The sequence below is a fragment of the Equus quagga genome, chromosome 10 (genome assembly GCF_021613505.1).
Source record: "Equus quagga isolate Etosha38 chromosome 10, UCLA_HA_Equagga_1.0, whole genome shotgun sequence".
Taxonomy (NCBI): Eukaryota; Metazoa; Chordata; class Mammalia; order Perissodactyla; family Equidae; genus Equus; species Equus quagga.
The window spans coordinates 49,641,840-49,659,734 of record NC_060276.1 but is presented as its reverse complement, the minus strand read 5'-3'; the positions used below and the strand labels follow the sequence as shown (position 1 = coordinate 49,659,734).

Genomic DNA, 17,895 nt, shown 5'->3' with positions numbered 1-17,895 from the left:
CTTGCAAAGTACATTAAGTCAGTGGAGGTTACATCCCAAGTAAGCAATGTAGTGGTAGATGTTTGAAAACTGGGTCAGTTATCTTTATACTCGGTAGTCAAATTTAGACACTTAAAAATGCTATCGAATTCAAAAGTCATAAAAATGAAATCCACCCCAACTATTTAGTCAACAGAAGGAAATTCTTTTTCTATTTTATAGTACTAAATAGTATCCTTCAGACATTTTTCTATTGTTTAATAAGTTATTTTTGAATAATCATCTCTGCTGAGACAGTCTACAACGTAGATGTCCTTTGAAAATCGAAGACGACATTTCTTTCACTTGAAATAGTGTTTAAAATATTTACATTCTTAAAGATAAGGCTTGTAAAGTGATTGCAGGTACCTGCAAATCAGGTGAAATTTATGTGGACTCTAGTCTTTTGACCTTTGCAATATTAACAACGTTTTCAATGATAACCTTTCCTACTTGCAATACATATACATGGATAGAGAGAGAGTTATTAGCTGTTTGATCATATTCTAAATTTTAAAGTACCAATGATAGTTCCATTGAGCTGATGTTCTACGATCTGTCTGTACTTGCAAGAGAGAATTCGGATCGAATGCCTGTAGGAAAATGCCACGTCACGTGCCCATTTTAAAGCGACTCACGGAGGTTAAACCATTTGGACAGCATACCAATGACAGAATGACGAAACTACTCAAAACTGCTTCATAAGAGGTCTGTACATTAGCATGCCTTCACTGGATACGCATTTCTTAATAGAATACAAGTGCCAGACGACCTGGGACCATGTTCTTTTTTTCACCGAAGTATTCCTAGTACCTAGCAAGGCCTGAAATATAATAAATAATAAATATTTTTTGGTTAAATGAATGTCAGAGATGACTTATTTGATATTTTATTTATTTATTTATTTATTTTTTATTTATTTTTTTTTTAAAGATTTTATTTTTTCCTTTTTCTCCCCAAAGCCCCCCGGTACATAGTTGTGTATTCTTCGTTGTGGGTTCTTCTAGTTGTGGCATGTAGGACGCCGCCTCAGCGTGGTCTGATGAGCAGTGCCATGTCCGCGCCCAGGACTCGAACCAACGAAACACTGGGCCGCCTGCAGCGGAGCGCGCGAACTTAACCACTCGGCCACGGGGCCAGCCCCTTATTTGATATTTTAGATTTGAGAATTCTGCCCAAACAAAGTAGAGTTGGCAAAAAGTATTCTTCTTTTAAGAGTAAAAATCATGAAGGATGCAGGGTTCCAGAAGCTCTTATTGCTGGAGAACCCATGACTTGGCAAACCAAGGTAGTGATACACAAAGATGTGCATTATAACAGAAATAGGTTATACGAAAGTCCGACAAAAAGACCATTTAGAAAATTTGCCTAGAAAGGGTGAGAAATGGTTTAGACATGGTCATGCACTAAAGACTTGTTTCTTTCATCCTGAGTTTTGGTTTTTTCTTTTTCACTGAGTTGGAATGAGTGTCATAGGATAATTGTGGCATACTGACACTCAAACATCCAACATATTTTCATTCATTCAATAAATATTTATCAAGCGCTGAATAGTGCCAGCCACTATTCTAGGTTATTCTTGGTGTGATCTTTTCCTAAATATACCAGACTACATTAACTTTAAATGAAAAATTTTGACCAAAATTGCAGTGACAGAATTTATCAATAAATTTTTACATGCTCTTGCATGTATTGTATCTTTTTTCCCCCAGAATATGTTTGGGTTTTGGTTATACGTGGCTTATAAATAGTTTCACCTATGTAAAGGATTTGTCCAGAAGTCACATATACTTGTTAATATTTTTAGGTTTAGTGGCACTATGTTTATTTATCAGTATCAGTGCTGCATTTTATTGTATCTTTATGACTCCTCAATCCTTAATTTAGATTATATAATTAATTGTGAATTATATATTCTTTCTAATGTGTCTCATTTAGATTATTTGAACTAAAGAGCAAAGTGATAGTTGGGAATGTTGTGTGTCCATTCCTGAAAGTGTTCATTTTTCAAAATGAAAGGGTTTTGTGATAGGTTTTCACAGTTTATTGATATGTTATATGGTTTTATATTGAAAAACTGTTATGATGCGTTGTCTTTGGCCCTTTTCAATGTTATTCAATTCACTATTTACAGTAAATACCAAAAGTTTTTAAAAAAAGAAGATAAAATAATTAGAAATTCATGCATATTTAGTTCAAGACCACATATCAGATTCTTCTTTTAACTTAGTCAACCTATGAGGATAATTTATACTCTAAAAAAAGAAAATCTCTCAGTAGGAAAAAAACGCTATTCTTAGATCTTATTTAAATCATATAGTATTCATTATTTAAAATATAAGGATATTTCTCTTTCTCTTGACACTTGATATCCTAGTATAATATTTCAAACTATAGGGAAAAGATCAGAATAATTGATTGTTTTATTTTAGGAAACACACATTGTGGTTTGGGTATTTAACTTAATTATAAAATTTTTCCTTCAATTTTTACAAACAAAAGTACAGGTAGAACTTGAATTTAACTCTATTTTATAAAAACATAAAGTAGAATCATTTCTGGAATTTTTTCAGTGAGTTGTGGCTATGAAAAATGAGTGAACACAGGTAACTTCTCTGCATGAGCCAGTACAAACATAGAAACAGAATAGGAAAGTGCTGCTTCTTAGGTATCAGCAGATCAAGGGACCTGCTTAGAACATTGTAATGGTCCCTTCTTACACATCTTTGTGTCGTAATGTTTTATCTGAGTGTAATGGGCATCAGAGGACTAGATAGGACCGGCATACATTTTAAACAAATGCCTTAGTTGGTCATGGTTTAGGTTCTCTTAGGCTAAATTTCAGTCAGATGCTTAGCAATACTAATCTACATATTTGACCTAATTTATGTATTGATTTCCCAACCTGACTCACAGAAATATTATCATTTTATGTTTGAGGAAACCTAGCTAAGTAAAGGGAGAGATTAATACTTAGGAATTCAAGTGAATACAGAATCAAATTTATACTGTATGAAAGATTTATATTTCCTTTCTTATTATGTAAAAAGTAGATCTTAGGCAATATTTTATCTTTCAGTGATATGCTCTCCTTTTACAAATACTAAAAATATAATATTTATATTTTGAGCATCCAAAGAGCCATTATCTTGAATCTGTGTCTTTTAATCATGGAGTGCAGATGACTTCTAAGGCAGATAGCATTTGGTTTATTCAAAAAACCTTTTAACATGTCTTCTGCAGTCAGTTAATCTGTCAGACTGATAAAATAAGTCCTTCATACTGCTCCCCCTCTTCCTGTGCATATAAGCTTTTATTTAATTCAGTTTGAAATAGCTTGCTTCTACTTTTCATTTCCTCTTCATGTTTGTGGCACTGTCTTTTATGCTTTGTTCTTCGCTGACATAAAATATTTATCAACATATCATCTAAGAAGATTGGTTCTCCACAGTAGATACCCAGTGTTTCACCACATGGAAAATGTCTCTTCTTGTTTATTCTTAAAATCTATAGCCAGATTTGCATATATCGGGTTTATCTATTGATATTTGAAATATAAAACTAAATTGTTCTGTGGATAGCAATTATGCATGGATATTGCCATTAAACACTTGATTTTAAAATAATTTAAACCTAAACTGAAAAAATAATCACACTTCTTTTGGTATCAAGGAAAAAAATTTGGATTTTATTTTATTCTTTAATCATCCTAATGGAAAACTAGGTCTTCTGAGGCATTTACATTTCATTTTTTCTTCAATATAATGTCCCAAAGTGTTAAAACAATAAAACTAGCCTGAGACTATTTTTTTAGAAATGCCGTGTTGTTTCAAGGTTTTAACTCCTTTCTCTAAATGTGAAAATACAACATGTAAATCATCAGTTAGTTCCAAGAATGAAAATTTCTGCCAAATCTTGTGTTTGCACTCCGTCACAAAAGTCCCAATAAACTATATATTGGAGAGAAAGAATGTAAAATAGAAAATGAATAAAAAGTCTCCAATTATTTAAAATTATCAGCTTAGTACTACAACTAAACTGGTATTAATTCACTGTGACTACAAGAAATCACAACTTCAGTGAGTGCTAACACAGCATAAGAGATTAAAACATATTCATAAAGAGAATCAAGTCAGATTGCACTTCTAGTACCATACTTTTTCTTCAATCATTTTATCTGCTTAAATATGTGATATGTAAATATTAAGATATACATCATAAAGTAATCAATTTATTTGGAATTTTCTAACTAGTCCATCCAGATACATCCCTCTAAATTGATGCATTGGGAGAAAAAATGCTATCAATAAATAATGTCCACTATACATATTTCTCATTTTGTAGAGAATTTTAAAGTCAGATTAATAGAAAATTGCTTTGGAGAACTATACAATATTTATGACAGTGGAATATAGAATGTTAATGAAAATATTTCATATTTCTTATGGATATTTTAAAATCATGCTTTCATGTACAAAATATATCAACCTCTGCCAAAAATGGAATTAAAGCCTATATTTTTGAAATGGTAGTTATACGATCTATTTCCTTTTCTGGTTTTCTATTACAAATATTATATGTAATATAAAAATGTATAACATATTTATAATATAAATATAGATGCGCATATAGTATATTATAAATATAAACCTTTCTCCAATGAAACCTCTTTATCTCCAAGCTATACCCTAAGTAGTATGCAGAGCCTAATATTTTTAGCAAGGCATGTATTCATGCACAAGGACAAAATACTCTATGGACTTCACAAAATTGAATTAAAGAAATGAAATAATAACGTCAAGTGTTTTAGTAAAAGCCATTTCATGGTATCATGTCCTCTAATGCTATACAGAGATTTTTAATTATCTATTTTCTTTATACTACAGCATATTTTCTGTATTAGTTTGTTATGGTGCGAACAGGTTGGTGAAAATGTGAGGGAAAGGTTTCAAAAGCTTTTTAATCTAAACAGTAACTTCTTTTGAAAAGAAAGTTTTTTATATTATAGTACATGTCTCTAGGTATAATTGAGGTTTATCTCTGTTATTTTTCTATGTGCACAACTCATATAGGTTTGTTGACAAGCCAGGCAAAACTTCTAAAACTGGATAAACTGATTAAAAGAAAATCATATTAAATTTCAGAAGGAAGAGATTAAAAAGCTTAAATCCTTTCGTAGTATACAGATTGTACACTGTTACCTCGGAGGCATGTATTTTTTTCTGCATTAAATCAGACAAAGGAACATGCATTAAAAATCAATTTCTCTATGGACCCAAAGACCAGATACACCACAAAATCCTATTTTAAAAGGGTCTTAATTTAGAATTCATCCACTCAAGAACAGATTGAGTATTAAAAGGTGTGAAATGTTTGAGAGCTGCAATTGTTTCAAACACTTTGGATAGCTTATAGGCAGACTTCAGAAATATTGATTTCTTAGTATTTTCTATGCCAAACTGAAAAAATGGATCCAGTCCTCAAGATTTTGCTTTTGGAATTTCTCAGGATCATTTAAATGTCTGTATCATCAGAAGTGTTTCATACGTTTCTCAAAGTAGTGTACCCAGGGCCTTGGTGGGAACTTTCCATGGGCTATGTAACCATTCATCTTCCCACTTTTGCTTTCATGAAAAGTTCATAGTTCATGTTTCACTTTTCTTGAGTTCCTTTTTGGGAGTCAACACAATCCTTAAGAGAAGGATCTTCTCCCTTAAATAATCAAACAAAACCAGGAGGATTTGAAATTAGCATTTGTACTGTTTAGAACAGTTTTACAATGTGGTTAGTAAAGCCAAATTATCTGGATAAAAATAGGGAACAAAACAATGTGTTCACGTGAATCTTTTTCTCTAAGGCATCCAGGCCTGTACATCTCAGAATTTCTCTTCTCTTAATTGTAATTGTCAAAAGGAATTATTACGATTGGCTAGATTCACTCTGTGAGGTTTTGAACCGTTTGAAACATTTTGGTCAGATTTTGAGAAAGAACTTTTTGCCTTAAATCTTTAGGCAAAAGGAGGAATTGCATTCAAGCTCTCTTCAGGGCCAAGCTAAATTACAAATTACTGTTTTCAGTAGGTATTATCAATTTTTTCTAGGTTTACCAAATTGAGACTTTAATTCTTCGAGTATGCTCTTCTCTTGTTCTCCTCCTGTCAATTGGTGTGTACGTGAGGAAGTAAATATTCATTTAATATTCATCTAAGTGGAAATTTTACAGAAATATACTCTAAAAGCACTGATCTTTTGATACTCCCTGCAATATATGTTTGCCTTTGGCAAATAGAATGCACATATTATTTCCATCTCTTGGAAATGATCCCTAAACAGGAGCATTTCATAGTGTGGGTTCTTTGGTAGAGAAAACATGAATTCTAATTCTACTTCTTCCTCTAATTAGTTGTGTGGATTTTAGACAAGTAATTTCATTTCCTTTTTTTTAAGTTTAGTTTTATTTTTTATTGAGATATAATTGATATATAACACTGTGTAAATTTAAGGCGTACAACCTGTTAATTTGATACATTTATGTATTACAATATAATTACCACTGTAACTTTAAATAACAAGTCTACCATGTCACATAATTATCATTTCTTTTTTGGGATGAGAAATTTATGATCCAGTCTCTTGGCAATTTTGCAATATATAATACAATATTATTGACTATGTTACTTTTCCGTGCCTTCAATCTCCAGCATTTATTCATTTTCTAGTTGCAAGTTTGTACCCTTTAAGTCATTTCATTTCTGTTGACTTCATTTCCTCATATGTCTCCTGAGGATATTGAATCAGATGACTTTCTAAGGGCTCTGGTCCTTGGCCTCTGAATTTATTTTATTCCAGATAAAATTTAAGTTGTACCTCTGTGCTCTTCGAAGTGCTTGAACACTGTCAACATCGAAGAAAATGACATTTGAAAATACTATCTGTTAAAGTGGTCCCAAAGATATACCCTAAATAAAAGGGCAGAAAATATAGCCAATAGCTTATGGATTAGAAAGACTTTGTGATGAATAGGAAAAATGAGTTTATTTCAGAAATTTAAAAGGATGTACAACTCTAGGCTGTAGAGGAAAAGCAGCCATTTGGTATGGCACCGCATGAGTTTGGTCAACCAAAATTCTACTAATGTAGAAAATGCTAATAGCATACTTAGTGAAAACGTTCCCTTTTAATTTCTAAGGTTTTAGTTACCTCTGTAATAAAGCGAACACTATGATTTTAGTTGTTGTCAGATTTGAAATGAATATTTCTTTGATCCAGTAGTAAACTAACTTTTATAGAAACTTAGGACCTAGAGGGATGTGGATGGAAATTTTATTATACAGAGATGACATATTTATTTTACATTTGCAACATGGCTTTCACCGTAAATAAGATGCTCGTTATATTAATCACCTTGCAGCTCTTGCATTTGTAGCCTTAACCTTTCACACAATTTGAACAGAAAATTTGATTTGAGCTTCACTGTTTTTGTGGTTCAGACTCTATGCAATCTACATAAGTACAATAATGCCACAGCTTATTAGCTTTGCAATCAAACAGGAGATGCACCGGGGTGATTTGAATTATACATCAAGAAGAATTGGAATATTTTTGGCACATTTTGTAGAATGCTCTAAAATTGCATTATTCAAAGAAAACTAGGTATTGGCCTATTAATTTGGTATTACGGTCTTCAAGTACAATGTTTTTTGTTTTTTTCATACTGATTGTGCTATATCCTGTAACCTTGAGTACAAACTCCTGTGTGGCTTGGCATAAGAAAATAAATGAGAAACTTGTTCTCAAAAGTTAGCCCATGATAACTTAGAATATATACTAGGTTTTACGTGATTATTCTTTGTATTAGGAAGCATGATAAACATTGTAATGTACTGAGGTAAGGAGGAGACATAGATGATGTATGAAACAAATATTTTAAGTATTTAAATACTTTTTTAATACTTATATAAACCATTATCCTTCAATTAACTCCAGAGGCAAAGATATCTATTTCCAAATGAACGTCTTTAAAAATGTTTTCAAATTTGATTTACCACCCAAAATGATGACCTTTTCTAATCTCCTTAAAGTAGCTTTGTTACATGACTTTAAAAATTATGCAGGATAGGGGCTGGCCCCGTGGCCGAGTGGTTAAGTTCGCGCGCTCCGCTGCAGGCGGCCCAGTGTTTCGTTGGTTCGAATCCTGGGCGCCGACATGGCACTGCTCATCAAACCACGCTGAGGCAGCATCCCACATGCCACAACTAGAAGGACCCACAACGAAGAATATACAACTATGTACCGGGGGGCTTTGGGGAGAAAAAGGAAAAAATAAAATCTTTAAAAAAAAAAAAAAAATTATGCAGGATAAAACAACCGCAATTGTTACTACTTTATTGAAGTAAATGGCAATTATAGATTGATGCATGATCCTTGATCAACAGACATTATGCCAACACTATCAATTTTGTAGTGAGCTCTGTTGACTTTAAACTAGTCAAACATTATCTAATTTATCAGTAATTTTTTCACATTCAGCCAGATGTTTCGGGTGTGTCAAGTCCTTAAATATTTGTGTTAGGATTACGAAGGAAATATTACAATATGTTAGTATAAAATAATGCAACATGTTTTAGTGTTGTTCTCATGATAAATTTTGGTCATTTTTAAGTGATAAGAGCTGCATATTTTACTATAAAATGTGTGTTTCCTTAATTTAAACTTTGTAGTACAAGAATCCTAGTAATTCCTGTTGTTTTAATTTACTAATTGAGGTATTTATTTGGGTCATAAGTTCTGAAGATAATATAAAAAACTCCAGTGTATTTCAAAGTAGCACTTATACAAACTTAAATTTTTACATTATTATTGCATTTGTGCAAGTAAAAATTATGGTAGCTGAACTGTTAATTGTGTTTAAATTTATTAATTAATAAATTTAGTTTAGGAATACTTAATAGCCTGAAAACAATGTTCCTGGAAAATGCGAACTTAACTTGTTAGATATATTCATTTTCTATACTAGTAAAATTACATTTTAAGTTACACATCAATGATATACATAGTCATTCATGATATAACATTTGGTTGGATTAATTAGTAAAAAATTTCATTTCGGTCATAGTGTGTCACACTGGCTATAGTATCTCAAAGGACAGAGACTGTGCTTATCTTGATCTTACAGAAATCTTGAGCAGTGTGGATGCTTCAAAAATATCGATGATAAGCCTTTAAACTTTAAGAAGCAGCTTGAAATTTAGGGATACATTTGGAGATGGACTTTATTTTATGCAAAAAATCTGATAATTATAAAGAATGTATCTATTCTTGTCTGTGTAAGCATCTAAAAGTATATATATTGCTTTGAGGGGGAAAATGGTTCCCTTTTTGGATCATGTTTCCTGTGACGAATTTAAGTATCTCTTCAGAGTTAGTCTTGAAAATTTTATGCAGAGTCTCTGATTGTCCCGAACTTTAAGGAAATTGATCACTATTTGACTCTAGTGGTTTCTAAACCAATTTTCATTTTTCAGCTTGGGAGCTAAATGTCTCCTGGGATAAGTTTTTAAAATGTGTTTGTTTTCTTTTTCATTGTTGTCATGTCACTTGTTTTGCTTCTTTTGTTTATACCTTGAGAAATAAGTCTAGACCCATCACATTAATTTTATTCTGACCTTTTCAGTTACCAAATTAGAAAGGATTTTGATAACTAAGTTCTAGCCCACACAGAAATCGCAGCCTTAAAAGTGAAGGCAAGCATTTTACAAGTTCTCTGCTTAAAGCAGCCTTTCTTTTTCACTCCACGATATTTGAAAACTCTACACTTCAATATTACGAGTTGATTATTAATTCCAATAATAAATTAGAATATTGTGTGTGTTACTTATCGCTGAAGCAGAACCATTATTTAAGGGGTGGTGGGTTGTGGAATTTTACTTAGAAGATCAATCCTACCTAAAGTGTCTTGTGAAAGCACTGTTTTCTTTCTTGTATATTTCAGCTTGTATTACCATTAAATTACATTGCTTATAGATGAAACACCTTATGATGAAAAATAAATGTGCTGTGTATATGTCAATGACACTTAAAATGTGAAATGCTCTCTCATTAATGCTTATCATTGCATAGAAACTTTACTTTCATCTCCATTTTTCTGTCTCTGACTTATACTCTCTAAACATTTCATGTCTCGTTTCGTAATATTCTAATTTTATTCAAAATAGATTTTTAAACAAGTTTAAAATATTTATCTTTAAAGTTTTTATCCTTATATGCATGTTATTAAATACATCAGGAAATCATTTTTAGAGTTGGCCTTAAAATTTTTAAAAAATAAATCTGAAAGATGTTTGTTCAGATCAATGAGTATCCCAGTTTTTATAAACATATAATTATTTTGTTTAAAAATAGACTTTTCTGTTTGTTCTAGGTCAAGCATGTTCTCACAGTCCTTTTGAAAGAAGTCACTTAATAATGAAATGTCTGAATTTACTTATCTGGAAAATAATGATAATAATCTCTAATCTCTCATATTCTAATTGTGAGAAATACTTGTTGTGAAGTAGCTGTGTTATAGAAAAATGTCTTAAACAAGAAAAGAATACTTCTATTAGGTGATTCTCATGTTAGTGCCCGTTGATTTTTAGTTTTTCCCATTACTTTTTTCCATATCAAATTTGGAGGCACAGCAAACCTAAGTTGAAAACAATGTTTTTCCTTATACTACATTTTGTGTAGGAGGGTCCATGAGAAAAGGCGAAATTTCAATAGACGACTATATTTTGCTATCTTAGGCAGTGAAGCTACATCTGCTGAGATTCTGTAAAATAGTGAGTGCAGCAGAAAAGGACCAATCATTACATCCCGAGAGGCCAGCATATAGCATAGGCTTGGTCTGATTTTAGAAAAACATTACAGGAGACCGATTTCATGGGCTATCTGTTGTCTACCTTATCCATCTCAGTCATGACATTCTCTGCAAAATGAGGTTGAAAATATATTGCAATATATTACATTTGTTTAGTTAAACTAATATAACGTGTTGGGAATGAGAAAAAATATTGTCTAACTTTATTAAACTCTCTTTTTAGCTTTCATTCCTGGACTAAAGAAAGGTACAGTAGAAATCAACACAAACCATAACCATAGTGCATGTTTCATTCTAAAATGAATTGCTGATTTGTGTTTGTTTTAAGAACTTTTGGCCTTTTCACTTCTCATGAAACATTGCAATTTCAACTGTTTGCTTCAAATACGTTTAGTATGTTTCAAATGAACTGATATCTCTGAAAGGTATTCCATCAGGTGGCTATCTTGTGTAACTGAATGCTTTTCCCAAATTATGTGTAATTAATCTTTGGAGAGAAAAATTAACATGACCCTTTAGTCATTTTTTTCACTTACAGTAGTTACTTTCAAATTACCTGTGGATTGAATTATTCATTTTTCTCTTCTGACAGAGTAAGCATATTCAGCATTTTGTCTGAGGAGGCATTAAAAATATAATTCTACTTTTCTATATTTTCATTCGCCTTTGGTCTGTAAATTGTATATGTTGTGTACACGCCTAACAAAATAATCCAGTTTACATTCTTTGTGAACTTGTAAATTATATGCATTTTCTTTGAAAAATTATAATGTATATATTACATGTGAATATATACTAAGTTAAGGACGACAGAAAAATTTATTTAAATATGGAGTTTAAGCAATCAGTTAAAATGTATCTAATTTTATTGTGCTGTTAATGTTTTAAAATGCTGCAGGATATTTTGATGTTCTAAATATACTTTTAGTCTCTGTGTATATGCATCCATTTCTTTATTGTCTACTTCATACTTAGGGACAATTCTGTCATATTGTTCCATTGCTATTTAAAATAATAATTTATTTCACTTCATACACTTTTATTTTAAAATGTAGTTTAAAGACCATTGATATTTTGACCAAGAAGAAATAACACTCAAAGAATAAATCTTCCTGAAATCAGTCATAAAAATCTAAATTCTTATGGAAAGAACCTCACCTTTAATCTTTAAATTTGACATGTAATCAATACTCACAGGATGGTTTATTATTTTCTGATATCTTAAATGTTTTTTAAATGTTGCTTTGGTCTTTTTATATTGCACTGGAGTAGTTCTCATGTGACCTTATATAATTACTTCTAATGTCCATGATAAATTTTTAACTATTGTCTAATTAGTGGAATTTCAAGCTAAATATTTTATTCCTCTTGAATATTCAATGTTTATATGGAAAATTCAGGTGAAAGTGGATGCATTGCATGTGCTTTTCATATTGTCTCTTCCCTTCTCATTACTTCTAAGGTAGCCCTTGATGGACACTGTTCAGTGTCTAATAGTTGTGGAGATGCGTTTGCGGTTGTGATACAAGGTCAAGGTGTTTTGATCATAACTATTCAGAGGTATAGTAGAAAGAGCATTTGAACGTGAGTCAGCACATCTTGAGTTCTAATGACAGTATTACATCTAACTAGATGTGTACACTTACCAAGCCGTTTAAACTCAGAGTCTCTACTTACTTCTTTCCCTCATTTTGAAACTTATAGTAATCATATTTATGCTTATGCCTCACAGAGGAGTCATGCTGCTGAAACATGATAATGTAATAGTAATAACAAACAAATCATAAAACCAAGACCAGTTAGTATTTGAGGGTGCACTATGGTCCAGAGCCAGCCCTGGTGGTCTAGTGGTTGACATTTGGCACTCCCACCTCTGCTGCCTGGGTTTGTTTTCCGGTCAAGGAACCACATCAGCGGTCTGTTGGTTGTCATACTGCGGTGGCTGCATGTTGGTGTGATGCTGAAAGTGATGCCATTGGTATTTTAAATACCAGCAAGATCACCCATGGTGGACAGGTTTCAGTGGAGCTTCCAGTCTAAGACAGACTAGGAAGAAGGGCCTGGCCACTCACTTCTGAAAAACTTGGCAATGAAAACCCTATAAATAGCAGCGGACCATCATCTGTTATAGCACCAGAAGATGGGCGGATGACGCAAGAAGACCAGGCACTCCTGCTCTGCTGTACACAGCATTGCTGGGAGTCAGAATCGACTCGATGGCACTAACAACAAGCTATGTTCTAGACACTGTCCCTAACACTCTACAAATGTTTTTATTTTAATACTTAAAACACTTCTATGTGTAAGTTCTATTATTTTCTCAATTTTTGCAGAGGTGGAAACTGAAGCAAACAATATAAGAATTCATTGGATAATTTCTAAAACAATATACCTGTGTAAGACATTACTATTACTTAGATTTTGAAATTTCATCAGTACACCAATAGGTAATGATCATTGCAATTAAACTTGTACTTTAAGTTTTGCTCTAATTGAATGATATTTATTTAGTATATTCATAATGCAGTTGGGCTCTGACTCCAAGCTGCACTGAAACACCATAGTACCTTTTGTGGTTATATTTTATGATAATTTTCATACCATATTTTGTATATCTGCTTTCCATTATCAGCTCATTTGAATAAACTTGCTATTATTTAATTCATATAAAATTTCTCAGGCATATTTCATATAATTAAATGTTAGTACATAAGATGAAAAAGCACTCTGTGACTTTAATTATATATGTATGAAACTAAGATTATTTCATTCACTCAATTTTTTGTTGAAGTCTGATTACCAGAGATGATATTGATTTATTGTCTTAAATACAAAAATATGTGGGCTCTTTCCCTCACAGTAAATTAGATATGTACATGTAAGTTCTTAGTAGTAAGAGAATTACTTCTACTTCTGGGGGTGCTTTATTTGTCCCCAAGGAAGAAATTGCAAATAAATACTTGTCCATACATTCAGAGCAAATTCTTTTGTATCTTCTCCTGAAGAAAATATACATTAATAAACATTTATAAATTAATAATTTTCATCAAATTTGTTTGCAAGCCTACTTCCCCTCCTTTTTGGGACATGTTTTAATATAGGGGTGAGAGTTTCAGCTATAATATATCAATTACATTTTCTGTTTTCCTTGAGGTCTAGGGTTTGAGCAGTAGAATGTCAACTGGTTTGTCTACCTGCAGTCATTTGTCTGTTATCCATAGTAATGCTCAGTTATCCAAGCTGACTTTTGGCATATTCTTAGCGTTTTATAAGACAACCCTTACCTCTCTGGCCCTCTGATAATTCTCAAGGATATGTTTTTGGCTAAGTTTCCATATTTATTGTTAGTACTCAAAGGTCAGCTGTGGTTTTGGAGTTCATTAGACAAGACATGAAATGTTGAATGTGAGTTCGGAGAAGCTATTTAGGGATAAGAGTGTGTGGGGGAAGCAGGTTGAGGTGGAAGATTCTAGGAGAGACTGGGAAAATGGACGGTCTCTCAGCCAAAGGAATCATCTCACCTATCTTCATCTAACTACTTAGTTAATAAAACTTTGTGAGCATAAAACATAATTCATCCTGATGTCTAATAGATATAGAGTTTTTTATATGTCCATTAGTAAGGAAAGTACTGTCTTTTCACAAGGTATCATTTGTTTCATGGCCAAGAGTTAGTGAAAATGTATGTGTAAGTTTCCAAATGACAAATTTATAATACAAGCCATAATATTAATCCTTTCATGCTAATTTGGTATTCCCCTAAGTTCTCAGACCAAAAAACTAAATCAACATTCAGTTTTGTTAGCTTTGCTTTAGATTAAAGTCATGTGTTGCTTAACGGCAAGGCTATGTTCTGAGAAATGCATTGTTAGGCGACTTTGTGGTTGTGCAAACATCAGAGTGTACTTACACAAACCTAGATGACATAGCCTACTACACACCTAGGCTGTATGGCGCTAATCTTATGGGACCACCGTCATATATGTGGTCAGTCATTGACCAAAATGTCATTATGCAGAGCATGACTGTACTAATAGTAGACTCTAGAATGTCCTAGAACAATATTTGTGAAAGGAATTAAGTCTTATGAGGCATTTGGATATTTTAACATCTAAAATTATCTTCTTCAGATAATATATGACAAGTTTATTCTGCCATACTTCTTATATATTATACATTGGCACATGGAGCTAGAAAAACAAGTGCCTTCTGATAACTTTATATTGCTTTTTAATGTTTTTTTCATAAGAAGAAAAAAACCAAATTTGATATTATTTATCACGCAAAAGCAGAGTAAGGGAGAAAACATTAGTATCTTTTTGAGGTTATGCAGTGCTATTAAAGTTAGAAAATGTGTGTGGTACTGCAGTGTTGTCATTCTGATAAAAACTCTTGGCTTAGCTTTGAAACAGTATATAATCTGTGAATAGAAAGTGCCGTCTTTAAACTTCAGGTTCTGGATTTATCCTATTTGTCTTTTTTTCAATCCATGTAGGTAAAATAAATTACATTGCTAACTGACATATTAGTGAACTGCTTGTTAGCAAAACATGGCTTGAACATTTAAATGAGGTATAAACATGGTAAAGGCTCTAAATATTTATTTCTGCTATAGCTAACAAGAATAATAATCCTCATTTCATAAAGCATAATTCTAATATACATCACTTTTCCATTACATTGTCTTGAAATTGATTTTATTTGAATGATGTGGCAAAAAGATAAAATGTTACATTTCTTTACTTTCACTTGCAGATACCACATCAAGAGATGGGTCTAATATGAGGCAGAATTTTTTGGTTGAAATATAGTTTGCAACTGGGTTTTTCTAGGATACACAAAACAATTGATTATCAAAAAGTCAACTTTCTCATTAGGTAAATTGTCTATCTGAGAATATAGCCCGTGTCTTGAATGTCAAGTGATTTATTATCATTGATTTTAATCAACACTGTCAAAAGGAAATATAATGAGAGACATATGTAATTTTATTATTTTTTCCCAGTTTTATTGAGAAATAGTTGATATACATTACTGTATAAGTTTAAGGCATGCAGCATGATGGTTTGATTTGCATGTATTGTGAAATGATTACCACAATAGGTTTAGCTAACAGCCATCTTCTCACATAGATACAATAAAAGAAAAGTAACAAGAAATGAATAAAGAAAAAAATTTCTTCTTGTAATGAGAATTCGTAGGATTTACTCTCTTAACATTCCTGTATATCATATAGCAGTGTTAATTATAGTCATCATGTTGTGCATTACATCCCTAATACTTATAACTAGAAGTTTGTACCTTTTGAGGACCTTCCTCCAATTCTCCCTCCGCTCCGCCACTCCCAGCCTCTCTAGTAACCACACGTCTGATCTCTTTTGCTATGATATTGGTTTTTTGTCTATCTCTGACTTATTTCACTTAGGATAGTGCCTTCAAGGTCCATCCATGTTTCCACAAATGGTAGAATGTCCTCATTTTTTATGGCTGAAAAATATTCCATTAAACATATATATATATATGGCAACTTTTTTATCCATTCATCCAATGATGGACACTTAGGTTGTTTCCATGTCTTTGCTATTATAAATAATGCTGCTATAATCATGGGGGTGGAGATATCTTTTTGAATTAGTGTTTTCATGACCTTTGGATATATTCCCACAAGTGGAATTTCTAGATCATATAGTAGTTCTATTCTTAATTTTTTAAGCATCTTCCATACTGTTTTCCATAGAGCCCGCACCAATCTACAATACCACTAACAGTGCGCAAGGGTTCCCTTTTCTCCACATCCATGCCAGCATTTGTTATCCTTTGTCTTTTTGATGATGGCCATTCTAATGAGAGTGAGGTGATATCTCATTGAGATTTTAATTTGTATTTCCCTAATGACTATCAATGTGGAACATCTTTTCACATACCCGTTGGTCTTTTGTATATCTTCTTTGGAGAAACGTCTATTCGGGCCCTTAGCCCACTTTTTGATCCATTTATTTGTTTTTTTGCTATTGAGTTGTATGAGTTCTTTATGTTTTGGATATTAAGTCCTCATCAGGTATATGGTTTGCAAAATTTTTTTTCCCATTTCATAGGTTGTCTTTTCACTTTGTTGATGGTCTCTTTTGCTGTGCAGAAGCTTTTTAGTTTGGTGTAGTCTCATTTGTTTATTTTTTATTCTTTTGCTTGTGCCTTAGGTGTCAAAGCCAAAAAATCATTACCAAGACCCATGTAAAGGAGCTTTGTTCCTATGTTTTCTTCTAGGAGTTTCATGTCTTACATCCAATTCTTTAATCCATTTTGAGTTAATTTTTGTTAGTGGTATATGATATGGGTCCAATTTCATTCTTTGACAAGTGAATATTCAATTATCCCAGCACTGTTTATTGGATAGAATGTCTTTTCTCCATTGAATACTCTTGGCTCCCTTGTTAAATATTAGTTGACCATATATGCTTGGGTTTCTTTCTGGGCTTTTGAATCTGTTCCATTGGTCTATTTGTCTCTTTTCACACCAATAACAAATTGTTTTGATGACTATAGCTTTATAGGAGATCAGGAAGCATGACACCTCCTGCTTTGTTCTTCTTTTGCAGGATTTCTTTGGCTATTTGGGGTCTTTTGTTGTTCCATATAAATTTTAAGAGTGTTTTTTCTACTTCTGTAAAAAAGTGCCATTGGAATCTTGATAGGGATTGCTTTGAATCTATAGATTGCTTTTAGTAGTATTGAAATTTTATCAATATTGATTCTTCCAATACATGAACATGCAATACCTTTCCATTTATTTATGTCTTCTTTGATTTCTTTCATCATTGTCTTGTAGTTTTCAGCATAGAGATCTTTCACCTCCTTAGTTAAATTTATTCTTAAGTATTTTATTGTTTTTGAAGTTATTGTAAATGAGACCAATTTCTTTCCTTTTTTCACAAATTTTGTTCTTAGTGTATAGAAATGCTACTAATATTTATATGTTAATTTTGTATTCTGCAACTTTACTGAATTCATAGATTCAATGT

General features: G+C 32.2%; 1 protein-coding gene across 1 annotated transcript in view; it reads left to right on the top strand.

Annotated features, from left to right (window-relative positions):
• The window catches only part of PCDH11X (protocadherin 11 X-linked), a 620,512-nt gene that overhangs the window by 475,683 nt on the left and 126,934 nt on the right, over positions 1-17,895 (top strand). The window contains exon 6 of the mRNA XM_046673849.1: positions 11,100-11,123. Within this exon, the coding sequence (XP_046529805.1) occupies positions 11,100-11,123 (24 nt within the window). The remainder of the gene's footprint in view (positions 1-11,099; positions 11,124-17,895) is intronic.